This window comes from Paramacrobiotus metropolitanus, unplaced genomic scaffold, assembly GCF_019649055.1.
Source record: "Paramacrobiotus metropolitanus isolate TYO unplaced genomic scaffold, Prichtersi_v1.0 Parri_scaffold0000030, whole genome shotgun sequence".
In the NCBI taxonomy this organism is placed as follows: domain Eukaryota; kingdom Metazoa; phylum Tardigrada; class Eutardigrada; order Parachela; family Macrobiotidae; genus Paramacrobiotus; species Paramacrobiotus metropolitanus.
Genome location: NW_026570250.1, coordinates 207,778 through 222,344, shown reverse-complemented (window position 1 = coordinate 222,344; position 14,567 = coordinate 207,778). Strand labels below are relative to the sequence as shown.

Below are 14,567 nucleotides of genomic sequence, written 5' to 3'. Positions count from 1 at the left end.
GAAATCTTCATCAAATGACGCACGTTTGTACAGACTTGTTTTAGGTGTGCAAATTTTTAGTGGTACTACTCTCGTATCCTTTTGGGAATAACCGATATGTGTTCCTCACAATTTGCAGTACGGTGCAAAAGAGACAGTTTCGCCGTATAATCAGAGCATACATAAGCACCGGTTTCTGTTGTCCGATAGCCGATACAGTACCACCAAATATTATGATATCATGTTGTGCACAATACGTATGGCTATGCACCGAACTTACCGAAAACAACAAACAAGGGATCAAAAAAGCGCTTTTTCACTGGATTTCCTCTGTGAAGCTTTGTTTTGTTTTACTTTTCTAAAAGTCAGTTTAATATATGCTATAGCATACTGTAACCATTAGAGTACGTAGGGCGCCACCAAAATTCTGCATGTGGCAGGTCCGCAGCAAACAATATTGATTAATAAATTATTATAGATCCTGTTTGGCCACAAATTTTGCTATTAATTTTAACACATTCACGCAGCGCCGGCATTTTCCTGTGGTGTGACTTTTGCTGTATGATTAAGTACAGTCATAAACCAGAAAAAAACAATGCTATACTCGGTAAGCATTCTTTGCAACTTAATCCAGTGCAGCATGTGAAAAGTACTAATCAAGACGGGATTATGCCTTCCAGCAAATTAAAGTCTTAAAAAACACGTTTCTCGATCACCGGATTTCGCTTTTGAGTTAGTGTAGTGAAAACACAGAACAGCAAAAATATTGATTTTTATTTTAATTGCAAGTGAGACATAATTGATGCTTATGTTCACCATTTCTGTCGTGAAAAACCGTGCCTTTTTGGAAAACTATCGTACCAAGCCTACAATATGTTAACCCTGCACACATTTGTATGTTTCACTGATCCAAAATAGTGACAAAATAGTAACAAAATATGTGTACTGTACAGCGTAAAACGTTATTTTGCTTTCCAGGTTTTTGCTGTGTTCACTGTCTTTAATGCCGGCGCGCAGTATGTGTATAATCGGCAGTTGGCTCCCATACAAAACTGCGCTACTGCTCGCGAGCAAATCCTGGCTGTGGAAAACGCAAAACCCGACTCGGCTGCTTTTACTTCAATTTGGTCCCGCAGAAAATCTGGGGATAAAGTGGACTGGATTCCAGAATGTGAAGCGGATGGATCTTTCAAAATTTACCAACGCAGCCTAACGGCTGGACCCTTCTGTGTTACGCCCAAAGGTCTTTTTGTTCACCAACCGAAAAGCGCGCGTACCAGCAGCATTCGATGCGAGTGTCCGGTGCATGTTTACGATATACTGGCTTTACAAAGTACGTTCATTCGTAATTTTTAAAAGCATATTTCTTAAAAACTTAAATCATTAGATCTAACGTTAAGAAATCTGATGATTTCTGATTTACGAAGAATGTCTTGTTACGGTGATCATTTAGCGCAAACTCACTGTTATGTACTCGTAAGTACGAATAGATTCAAGATTTACGTTAGTTTTGATAATGGTTCATGCGGAAGTGAAAACCGATTTAGTACAAATATAAGTTATTCACTGCTCTTGCCCGAGCTACCGAACTGCATTTAGGAATTCTTGAAATAAGGCGATTGTTCTTTTGTGAATTGCAAAGTGGTCAGTAGAAGTCAATAATTATCTGACTAACATAATTATCTCAAATTACTGTTGAAAAACAAAAGTTTAGATCGGTACTATGCTAGCGCTACGTTTGCATCAGATCAGTATCGGAACTGTTGCCTATTATACTTACGAAGTGTTTACGAATGTAAACGAACATTGCCTAAAATTTCACCATTCACACTTCTAGATGGCAAAACGGGTCTATTGGTTCCCACGTGCCTGGATGACGGAAGCTACAGTCCCGTGCAGTGCCGGTCGAGTCAGCTGGTCAAAAGCGGACGCTTCAAGAGCGCATGTTACTGTGCTGATCCCAATGGACGCTACCTGGGAGATCTTCCGCCATACAAAGATGGATCTTTCTGTTCAAAAATCCAGAGAACGTTCAAAGGAAAAACTTATTATTAGCTGGCGAAAGCGCTTATTGTAATATTGTCAGTAAAAAATGTGCTTCGTAAAAATTATGCAGATATTGAATACCTACTCGTAGCAAACAGCAGTATTGTATGAATTAAATAGAGAAACACACGTAATTTCAAACAGGCTGTAGCTGCCTAAATATTATTGCTGGCATTGTAGAATAATTGTGGACCTTTTAGGTTAATGGTACCGTGCAGCTACAACTAAATAGAATTGTTGCACCATTAAACCGAAAAACGACAGCACCGTCACTTTCTGTATGCCCTGTTACGTTTAGGATCAAAAACGGGCAAAGTTTACGATCTGCTGCGTTTGACTGTGCCACTCTATGATTGATCGAGTGTGATTTTTCACCTTTATGAAGACAGGCACCTATTTGCACAAGTACTAAAATCTGCTGTCGATCGTGTGCAAATTTATTTACTGGATTATGCCATTAAAGCTGGGAAATTACAAGAGAGCACAACCACAATAGCACACCATGGCCAAATGTCGACAATAATGTACCGTAATACAATAAGCGCGGAGTTGTCAGTGAACGTCACCCGTGTACAACGGTGCCGTGCACTCAAGTATGGTGAGAAAACAGGCAGTGCTTCCGGTAATACCAGGTTCAATTGCAGCAGTGCAGTATACACGATAATGAAAGGCAAGTTTGATAAGGTACCGAGCCTAAAAACGATCCTGATTACTCCACATTAACACACGAGCGCGTAGGAGTTGTATAAAGGCCCGGACATTAATGTCGTCTCCCACAAGAAAGGAAAACATGCAAGTTACACAGCAAACGTCATTGATCCCAGCACACGCAATGCAGCGGCCCCAGTGTTGCTGTTTCTGCGTTTCCTTGTGCTTTGGGCCGGTTTAATGCATTTATACTCGCAGCAACGAAACGCACAAAAGAGCATTTCATACTAATTAATGCCACTTTCCGTTAATTCACGTAATCATAATAATAACATCACCATGGCGTCATGCTCACGATCCATTTTTAACGTATTGATATGGTTAGAACGTAATTAGGATGTTTAAATATAATACCTTTTCAGGCTGCTGTTATTACGGACTTCCGGAACCGCAGTCATCAGGCGCGCTCTTACAACGGCCAACTGTTTGCATTGACAAATGAATGAAAGCGGTATTGGATATAAGTTGGTAGCAGTTGCGTCTAGACGCACTATAAGGGATAATGGATACAAGAATTTTCTACAGTAAAACATTACACATGAAGGTTTAAACTTAAAGACTAATTATAATTATTTATCAGAAGAACGCATAGATGTTTTGAATGTATCTGATTTGATTGGTACCTATTTCAAACTCTCCGACAGCGATTGTGGAAAAAAATGCTCAAAATCATATCAAAGAAAATTTCGATTCTGCTGACAATAAATGATTTTGTTATGTCTTGCCATATTATTTGCTAAACCGTGAATATATGTGTAACAAAGCGTTCTATATAACTTTCGGAAAAAATTTGTTCCTTTCCTTAGGAATGTATAAAAAACTCTTAACACAATGTTGTCTAAACTGAAACTGCAGGATTTTTCGTTTTACTTCTTTTGGATCAGTTCTATTCATGACTTGTCTATAATTTGTTTTCTTAATTAGCTGTAGCTACTGCATGCAGTTGATTCCACGAATAGTACCATTAGAGCAACTTGTACGAAAAGGCATAATCCAATAAAGCTGCTGTGTGAAATTACTTTTCTTTAGGAAAATGCAGTGAGGAAGTAAAAAAGAAAACCTCACAAGTAATGCATAGCTCGACAATCCAGAGTATTTCTCATGTAAATCCCGAAATCAATTATACAGCCCGCACCGGGTGTGCCGGCACGTATATCCTCATTGACGTGAGCAGGAGCTAAAACTGAGCTTAGCAAAACACACATACACACAACACATCTGGAAATTGGTTACCAGCATTATTCCCATAATACTTAACTCACTTCTTTAGCACACACACACAGGCATCCATGCAGTCTGGACCCGGCACTGTACGCACTTCGCCGCCAACCTGGACTATGCGGATCAGGTCGCACAGCGAAGCAGTCGGTGGCGCGCACTGCACACCAGCCGGTATACTCGTCCACACCCACGCCTGCTGCCTTCTGCGCGTCATTTATATGACTCTCTTGGCAGGGGAAAACGCAATCCATACCCCAGACCGGAACCCATATGTAATTCCCAATTTTCGCATTCAGCTGGCGATGTCGTGATGGACTGTGCTCCGGCAACAACGGCACGGAACCGAACAGAAAACAGGCTAGGCCGCTTCCATTCCATTTACATTTAGTTTTCTCTCATTGCTCAAACACTTTTTTCCATCCCTGTACTACATGGGAATCAATTCACAGAGACGCGAGTGGATGGGGACTATACACTGTGCGCTAAAGCTTTAACTGTACATGGAATCAAACAAGTGGCAGTTATCATCCCGGAGCTGCTCTAAGCGACCTTACATATATTTATGTGCTCAGCAAGTGCCCATTTCTGACCCGGTTTGCATGTTATTGTTTTCCTAGTCGCCGTCGACGTTTTACCGTATTGAAGGTCTAATGGTAAGTCTATAAATAGTTGTATCTGGCTAGCTCTTTCTAATTAATCACTATGGAACCAGTACTCTGTAATTCGTTTAGCGATATTGATTGTATTTCTTTGAAGCAATTAATATATATTTCGTGCACCTGTCGGCTTTTAAGGATTACAAGAGGCGTTGAATGCTGCGACCGCGCTATATAGCCATTTGCGGCTGCATGCATTTGCAGATCAATCAATACCTCATTAACAAAAATTATTTTTCCCTGATCCAAATGATCGGTCTGCAATTTCAGTTAAAAACAAAAATCTTCACGTTTTTTGTAAAATAATGGTGTTGCAAAATTGTCGCTCAAAAGAGGCGCACAATCCAGTGAATCCACTACGAAGACATCCAAACCTTTTTTCCATTCAAACTGTTGCATTTAACGGCCGTTTCGGATGCATAGGGAGTTTTAATTGTCGGTTAGGCTTAAAATTTACCAAAATGACATATTTTTATTATTGTTTAGGGTTTGATACAGTAGACTGACTGGAGAAAAGTCCGCAGTAATTTTTTAGCTACATTTAACAACAACGACGATAGGTCAGAAAAGCCGAAAATTTATAAAAGAACGGAAATGTAAATTAACGAAGGAATGGCTGTGCTTGTTAAAATTTACTCGCAGTCGACTTAAGCAAAGTTTAGTTTATGTTTATCAATAATACCTTTTCAAAAACTCACGCGTAGGTGGTATTGACGTCTGTTTTAATATACTGTTGGTCATGGTCATAAAACCTTACTTCCCCCAACTTACTGTCAGTTTGAGTTTAATTTTATTGCTATCATCTGGCTAGGGGAATGGAAGTCTATAGTGTTAGAACGATGTCCCAACTCCAAACAGAATTCGCAACTGGGTAACTTCCCAGTGAATTAATGAAACCATCAAATTACTGCCAGCATTTAAAAATTGCTCTAGCTGCTAACTAACAAATGCATTTAAAGACTTAATACAAGCCATTAATACCAGTGCTTTCAAATTTTCTTGCGTTAAAAAGCGTGCGAGTTTCAGATTGTATTAACCAAAGATTATCACAATAATCATATATATACCGATCTGTAAATCACTGTCGTTACATAATGGTGACATACAAATAATGACCCTGACATTAATAATATCACGATTATTCATATTTTCAGCGGCAGTGGGATTTATGCGAAGATAGTAAAAAAGAGAAATTTTACAAAGTCGTGATATTCTGCGCTAAATCGGTAAAAAATAGTTTTGCAAAATTGTGGTAGTCATGTTTGGCGGGAAAACTGCAATAAGCCTTACAAAACCGCTTTTCTTGCTAGTTTTGGTTGATTTGGTCATGGTTCTGGTAATATGACGTAGGTGTGCCGGTACCTTTCGCTACCTACTGTACGCGCGGACATCCATAAAAAATAATTGCAGTGTCAACGTTGCTAACACACTCGGACGCAGTAGTAATATACAAACTAATGAATAGTTTGTAACTGACTCTGAAAGAATAATATGTTGAATATCATTGGAAAGGATAGCATGCAAAGAGTAGTTCTGCGATCCAGAAACGAGAAAAGAGCTAATGCGTGTTTAAAGCTGTGCTTTAATGATATCTATATTCCTTTTTAGTTGAAATTGGAAAACTGCTCCTTAGGGATTGGGACGAGTTAAAGCGAGAAGAGGATCTCGTACATAGCGGCAAAAGATTTTTTGACCCTTATAGTCACGACGGTTAATACGTAATGGCAGAGGATGGCACCGACCATTGCGTTGATCTATTATTTCCGTTTAAAGCTGATGAACTGGATGTTAATTCGATAGATCCCGCCGATTCTTCCCTATGGTCAGCAATTGAACTGGATGAATTGAGTGACGCGGGGTTTTCCGTGCAGGAGGAAGCCGATAATTTGCCCTTAATTAATACCGCTTTAACCAGCCTGACCAATATGCCACAGAAATTGGCCGTCTCATCACCGGGTTCACTAGCGGAAACGATCTGCAGTGAATCGGCGGCGAGCAGTACCGGTCAATCTTCCAGTGTCAGCGGCGGATCATCGGATGACGATTGTCACAACATTCGCCGTCGATCACAACGCGGCACCGCCGCATTGCAACGGTCCTGTAATGCGGCACTGCGAACGGCTACAGGCACTAGCAACGGCAGCAGCACGGTGTTGCATGTCCCGGTCCCGCGTGTTGTTGGCAGTGCAGTGGAACACATGGGAGCAACAGATTGCACTAGCCCCACCACAACACTGGATCAGTCCGAGTTAGTGCAGAATAATCAAAACAAATCTGACGGCTTCACGGAGAAGCCATACCGACGCCGTCGCACCACTCTCAATGCCAGGGAGCGTAATTTAAAGCGACTGGAAAGCAACGAACGCGAGCGCATCCGTATGCACTCCTTGAATGACGCTTTTTCTGCCCTCCGGGACGTAAGTACTAACAACCGTTGCAGCAGGCGTTTTTGTCAGCAGGCCCATGTATCCCATGCAAAAAGAAAGCAGACACTTACGACATAATTTATTAAAAGTGAAAGGTTTATATGGAAAAAGAGTTTTTTTAAAAAATTTGTACGTAAGTACATATCTGAACGGACTCGAAAGCCACTGAGTTGTTTTCCACACCAGTAAAAAGGAAACTTATGGCTATCTGCATATTTATAATTTTTATAAATTGCCACAACTTCTAGGCGTAAAGCGTACGGATACATCATATACTGTACAATATTTTTTAACGCTTAATTAGCAGATAAGTCAAGGTAACTGAGGATCCCCCTACCTTGACTCGTACATTTGCAGTTGTGCAATATGTATATATTTTTAGCAGACCGGCGATATTACTGTACAGATACAGAATAAGTAATTATTTTTTAGTAGAGCTGCAGATATTCACTAAATATGCAGACTTGCTGCAACCTACCGTGCGATGTGCAGTATAAACAACACAAACATTTACCGATAAGGTCACCCTCGTGCGCCATGGTCAGATGAATTCAGTACACACAAAATGAAGTAGTAAAGATGAGTTGCTTATATGCTGAAAATAACTTTGCTAACATGGGTTTGATAGCACCTCCGATATTCAGACATTCTATTTTTATTCTATTCTATTGTTATGCTGTGGACACTCATTCGTGATGGTATGAGTCAGAGCGTCCAATTGTCCAAAGCACAAAAATTTATATCATTGGAAATTTTGAACGTAAACGTTGCCCAACGGTTAAATCTATGCGTTCTTCAATATTGTTACGCATGGTTTTATTTTTGTTTTAGGTGATTCCTCACGTCCAGAGACAGAAGAATCTTTCGAAAATTGAGACACTGACCTTAGCTAAAAACTACATTATGGCGCTGAGCAACATAATCTGCGATATGCGAAGCGAGCCAAAGCCCTTTCAGGTCAAAGATGAAGAAAGCGCCAGAGTGGACATCGAAGTGCGCTCCATAATGAGTAAAGGCTCCATCAAACCAGCGCTCCCATGATTGTTTCCGCCAGTTGACTCCTCAACGATTAAATGCGACTGACGTCGAAAGCTTATTTATGGAAATCCTTTTGTCCAACGAACGCTATCCAGAATTTCCCGCAAAATCAAATGAAAACTTTACAACGCAGTGATAGAATTGTACTTCGAGCCAGTTAGCTGGACTAATTTCTTTGGAGACAATTTTGCATTTGTCTTTGAAATTGTTGACTCTGGTGTTTATGTGTGTGAATCCGGTGACCCTTCTAATACAGCCAGCATGCAGGCATTGTAGCAGTTGCCGGTCGGTCCGGTCCAGATTGCAGTCAAAACTACCTACTCATCTACAATAATATGATTGTCGGGCAGTTTAATACAGCACTTGAATAATATTATGTAAAAACTAAATACTCATTAATTAGCGTCTTGATATCGCAACAGGATAAGTTTGTATCAAATAATATTATTTACAAACCCAAACAACAGTCTGCGGCCTGCCAATATAGAGGCTTTCACTCCGAGTGTTCATGGACATCAGTTACTCCATGGTGTTTTCATTGGAAAAATTAGTTTTTTTAATGGTTTTAAAATTAGAAAACGTTTTACAATTAGCTTTCTTTAATGCTTTCTGGATCGATAATAACTGTATGGTTTCCGATCATTCAATATCCTCAGTACCCTGACCCAACGACCAACCTGCTATCATATTAATGTTAATGGGTATGGTAATATCTCTAGGGTATGCTTTAAGTTACTTTTACTTTTTTTAGATTTATACTATACTTTTTTAAGGCATAAGCGCAGAAGCTTTTGCAGCATATCCTGCGCCGCATGATAGAAAACCTAAAGACGGACTATAGTGAATTCTTTTGTAACCAAAAATTGTCAACTAGATCAGGGCGTCTTCAATTTGCTTGTTTGTTGTCCGGCAAGTTGACCTTTGTGTTTATTTGATAACGATCGAGCTGATGCAGCGTCAGCTAGATAATATAATCCTAAATAACTTTTATAGTAGAATGTAGACAAAAGTTTTATTATATAAAACATATATAGCCGTATTATACGGCTATATATGACAACTAGAATACAATCGGTCAAAGCACGTAACGGAAAAACAAACCAAATCAAAATGCAATCATGGTAAGTTGCGATACTTGTGGCGCCCTAGAAACCAAAAGAAAATTCATGACTAACAATCTTTTACCAAAATACGTTGTAAACTAAATTACCTATCTAACGTAATGCATTATTAATATTATTCACATTCTTCTACGGAATGGACCGTACTCGTACCATTGTAGCTTATCTGCACAGCGCAGCAGAGATCATCAATGATTCGTAGTATAAGACGTCATCAAAATCTGATAATAATAATCTTTACAATTTATAATTCTGTAAACAGTGTGGTGCCCTGCACATCACCCAGGCATGCATGATTTACGACGATTGTATCAATTATTATCATGATACTATAGCTTATCAACGTTTAAATTAATTGTAACTGTATACGAAAATTACTTTAAAGAGATAAAAAAATATCTATATAGACAATATGGTATAAACCATAGTATATTATTAATTATTGTAATCAAAATTTATAATAGTCGAATTAATTAGTAATAGAATTGATCGATACTGATGTATGTCCATGTATAAAACGAAAACGATAATTTATTATCACGCCGGTTTTGCTCTTCGACGTTATTGTTGATGTTTTTTTGTTTTGTTGTTTGTCAAATTAATTAATTAATTGTAAATGGATACGTATTATGGCTACAGCCTACAGGCACCGCTGTTTACTGTAAGTAGACAGGCAGACACCCCCGTCGCACCCCGTTTTATGATAGTCACCCCTTTTCAGTTTTTTTTATAATTAATTATTGAATCCGTTTTATGCGCGCAGCTCACTATCTCTTAAAAAAGCAATTTTATTCTACGAGAACGACTAATTATATGTTAAGGAAGATTATTATAACAAGTTTTTTCTGATCTACCCGTGTCCTTAACCTCATGACGAAGTTCACTTTTTCAGAGTGTTAGGATACTATAACGAGTCGGTAAGTAAATAAGTTATACACATATTATGTATTTGCAACTGACTGCGCATTATCTTCCGATGTATTAATACGTACATCAGGAACTGTCAGACAACAATATTAGTTACTGCATACGACACTTTTTTGCTGCATAATTCACATATGAATTCTACAATCTACAATACAAAAGCCGGTCTTACAATACAAATTCTAAGATCGCGAAAATATAACCGGATATATTAATATACTGTAGCAACGAACTACATTTATTTCCTTTTAAAAAAGGATGCCTCTACGTTTTAACAACACGGGAAGCAGTAGTTAATTATTGTCCAAGGAGTGCCTATAGCCAAACGGGGTGTAACGGCGGTAAAGGGGTGCCTATATATATATATACAAGAAACAGCCTCGGCTTCGCCTCCGCTTTTCTTGTGGTCTCCAGTCTACGGCCGGTTTATTCAAATGATTTCGATCAACTATTTAGTTAACATCTTACAGTGAAACCTGTCTTTTACATACACCGGTAAATACATACACCTGGAAATTACATACGCGGAAATTTTAACCGGCGCGTCCCATAGACTGCAATATAGTTCTGTGTAATACATACACCGGAATAGCACATACGGTTTTGCTTTAACCGAAGGTGTATGTAGTAACCAGGTTTCACTGTATTCCTTCAACGAAACAAAATGATCCGAAAATACGCTAAAACGCAGATAGAATAAAAAGTGAATTTATGGCTTTTGTGCACGCAGACGCATTCACTTTCACTCAGAAGGGAATTTTTGTTAACTTCTCCCTCCCGAATTTGATCGAGTCTACCAGATACTAAATTTCCACTAAAGGATGCTTGCAATAGATGCTGGTAGCGGTCACTCGTTTACCTAGCGGTCTGTGTGCTATGGATAGTAGTAGCGGTCTGTGTGCTATGGATAGTAGTGGTAGTTCGGTCACTCGTTTACCTAGCGGTCTGTGTGCTATGGATAGTAGTGGCAGTTCGGTCACTCGTTTACCTAGCGGGCTGTGTGCTCTAGACAGCAGCGGTAGTTCGGTACTCGTTTACCTAGCGGGCTGTGTGCTCTGGATAGTAGTGGCAGTTCGGTCACTCGTATACCTAGCGGGCTGTGTGCTCTAGACAGCAGCGGTAGTTCGGTACTCGTTTACCAAGCGGGCTGTGTGCTCTGGATAGTAGCGATAGTTCGGTGCTCGTTTACCTAGCGGGCTGTGTGCTCTGGATAGTAGTGATAGTTCGGTCACTCGTTTACCTAGCTGGGCTGTGTACTCTGGATAATAGTGGTAGTTCGGTCACTTGTTTACCTAGCGGTCTGTGTGCTCTAGACAGCAGCGGTAGTTCGGTACTCGTTTACCTAGCGGGCTGTGTGCTCTGGATAGTAGTGGCAGTTCGGTCACTCGTTTACCTAGCGGGCTGTGTGCTCTGGATAGTAGTGGCAGTTCGGTCACTCGTTTACCTAGCGGGCTGTGTGCTCTAGACAGCAGCGGTAGTTCGGTACTCGTTTACCTAGCGGGCTGTGTGCTCTGGATAGTAGTGGCAGTTCGGTCACTCGTTTACCTAGCGGGCTGTGTGCTCTGGATAGTAGTGGCAGTTCGGTCACTCGTTTACCTAGCGGGCTGTGTGCTCTGGATAGTAGTGGCAGTTCGGTCACTCGTTTACCTAGCGGGCTGTGTGCTCTGGATAGTAGTGGCAGTTCGGTCACTCGTTTATCTAGCGGGCTGTGTGCTCTGGATAGTAGTGGCAGTTCGGTCACTCGTTTACCTAGCGGGCTGTGTGCTCTGGATAGTAGTGGCAGTTCGGTCACTCGTTTACCTAGCGGGCTGTGTGCTCTAGACAGCAGCGGTAGTTCGGTACTCGTTTACCTAGCGGGCTGTGTGCTCTGGATAGTAGTGGCAGTTCGGTCACTCGTTTACCTAGCGGGCTGTGTGCTCTGGATAGTAGTGGCAGTTCGGTCACTCGTTTACCTAGCGGGCTGTGTGCTCTGGATAGTAGTGGCAGTTCGGTCACTCGTTTACCTAGCGGGCTGTGTGCTCTGGATAGTAGTGGCAGTTCGGTCACTCGTTTACCTTAGCGGGCTGTGTGCTCTGGATAGTAGTGGCAGTTCGGTCACTCGTTTACCTAGCGGGCTGTGTGCTCTGGATAGTAGTGGCAGTTCGGTCACTCGTTTACCTAGCGGGCTGTGTGCTCTGGATAGTAGTGGCAGTTCGGTCACTCGTTTACCTAGCGGGCTGTGTGCTCTAGACAGCAGCGGTAGTTCGGTCACTCGTTTACCTAGCGGGCTGTGTGCTCTAGACAGCAGCGGTAGTTCGGTATTCGTTTACCTAGCGGGCTGTGTGCTCTGGATAGTAGTGGCAGTTCGGTCACTCGTTTACCTAGCGGGCTGTGTGCTCTAGACAGCAGCGGTAGTTCGGTACTCGTTTACCTAGCGGGCTGTGTGCTCTGGATAGTAGTGGCAGTTCGGTCACTCGTTTACCTAGCGGGCTGTGTGCTCTGGATAGTAGTGGCAGTTCGGTCACTCGTTTACCTAGCGGGCTGTGTGCTCTGGATAGTAGTGGCAGTTCGGTCACTCGTTTACCTAGCGGGCTGTGTGCTCTGGATAGTAGTGGCAGTTCGGTCACTCCTTTACCTAGCGAGCTGTGTGCTCTAGACAGCAGCGGTAGTTCGGTACTCGTTTACCTAGCGGGCTGTGTGCTCTGGATAGTAGTGGCAGTTCGGTCACTCGTTTACCTAGCGGGCTGTGTGCTCTGGATAGTAGTGGCAGTTCGGTCACTCGTTTATCTAGCGGGCTGTGTGCTCTGGATAGTAGTGGCAGTTCGGTCACTCGTTTACCTAGCGGGCTGTGTGCTCTAGACAGCAGCGGTAGTTCGGTACTCGTTTACCTAGCGGGCTGTGTGCTCTGGATAGTAGTGGCAGTTCGGTCACTCGTTTACCTAGCGGGCTGTGTGCTCTGGATAGTAGTGGCAGTTCGGTCACTCGTTTACCTAGCGGGCTGTGTGCTCTGGATAGTAGTGGCAGTTCGGTCACTCGTTTACCTAGCGGGCTGTGTGCTCTGGATAGTAGTGGCAGTTCGGTCACTCGTTTACCTAGCGGGCTGTGTGCTCTGGATAGTAGTGGCAGTTCGGTCACTCGTTTACCTAGCGGGCTGTGTGCTCTGGATAGTAGTGGCAGTTCGGTCACTCGTTTACCTAGCGGGTTGTGTGCTCTGGATAGTAGTGGCAGTTCGGTCACTCGTTTACCTAGCGGGCTGTGTGCTCTAGACAGCAGCGGTAGTTCGGTACTCGTTTACCTAGCGGGCTGTGTGCTCTAGACAGCAGCGGTAGTTCGGTATTCGTTTACCTAGCGGGCTGTGTGCTCTGGATAGTAGTGGCAGTTCGGTCACTCGTTTACCTAGCGGGCTGTGTGCTCTAGACAGCAGCGGTAGTTCGGTACTCGTTTACCTAGCGGGCTGTGTGCTCTGGATAGTAGTGGCAGTTCGGTCACTCGTTTACCTAGCGGGCTGTGTGCTCTGGATAGTAGTGGCAGTTCGGTCACTCGTTTACCTAGCGGGCTGTGTGCTCTGGATAGTAGTGGCAGTTCGGTCACTCGTTTACCTAGCGGGCTGTGTGCTCTGGATAGTAGTGGCAGTTCGGTCACTCGTTTACCTAGCGAGCTGTGTGCTCTAGACAGCAGCGGTAGTTCGGTACTCGTTTACCTAGCGGGCTGTGTGCTCTGGATAGTAGTGGCAGTTCGGTCACTCGTTTACCTAGCGGGCTGTGTGCTCTAGACAGCAGCGGTAGTTCGGTACTCGTTTACCTAGCGGGCTGTGTGCTCTGGACAGCAGCGGTAGTTCGGTGCTCGTTTACCTAGCGGGCTGTGTGCTCTGGATAGTAGTGATAGTTCGGTCACTCGTTTACCTAGCGGTCTGTGTGCTATGGATAGTAGTGGTAGTTCGGTCACTCGTTTACCTAGCGGTCTGTGTGCTATGGACAGCAGCGGTAGTTCGGTGCTCGTTTACCTAGCGGGCTGTGTGCTCTGGATAGTAGTGGTAGTTCGGTGACTCGTTTACCTATCGGGCTGCATGCTCTGGATAGTAGTGGTCGTTCGGTCATTCGTTTACCTAGCGGGCTGCGTGCTCTGGATAGTAGTGGTAGTTCGGTCACTCGTTTACCTAGCGGGCTGTGTGCTCTGGATAGTAGTGGCAGTTCGGTCACTCGTTTACCTAGCGGGCTGTGTGCTCTAGACAGCAGCGGTAGTTCGGTACTCGTTTACCTAGCGGGCTGTGTGCTCTGGACAGCAGCGGTAGTTCGGTGCTCGTTTACCTAGCGGGCTGTGTGCTCTGGATAGTAGTGATAGTTCGGTCACTCGTTTACCTAGCTGGGCTGTGTACTCTGGATAATAGTGGTAGTTCGGTCACTCGTTTACCTAGCGGGCTGTGTGCTCTGGATAGTAGTGGCAGTTCGGTCACTCGTTTACCTAGCGGG

The 14,567-nt window shown here is 42.8% G+C and overlaps 2 protein-coding genes across 2 annotated transcripts; both read left to right on the top strand.

Moving 5' to 3' along the window:
* The first annotated feature begins 702 nt into the window (after positions 1-702).
* On the top strand, positions 703-2,286 carry LOC129588621 (uncharacterized). Its single transcript, XM_055482935.1, has 3 exons — positions 703-873; positions 958-1,312; positions 1,817-2,286. Exons 1-3 carry the CDS (start codon positions 853-855, stop codon positions 2,032-2,034), a joined length of 594 nt encoding a protein of 197 aa, XP_055338910.1. The 5' UTR covers positions 703-852; the 3' UTR covers positions 2,035-2,286.
* Positions 2,287-4,111: 1,825 nt separating this feature from the next.
* On the top strand, positions 4,112-8,429 carry LOC129588615 (protein dimmed-like). Its single transcript, XM_055482928.1, has 3 exons — positions 4,112-4,607; positions 6,219-7,027; positions 7,868-8,429. Exons 2-3 carry the CDS (start codon positions 6,332-6,334, stop codon positions 8,075-8,077), a joined length of 906 nt encoding a protein of 301 aa, XP_055338903.1. The 5' UTR covers positions 4,112-4,607; positions 6,219-6,331; the 3' UTR covers positions 8,078-8,429.
* The last annotated feature ends 6,138 nt before the right edge of the window (positions 8,430-14,567 follow it).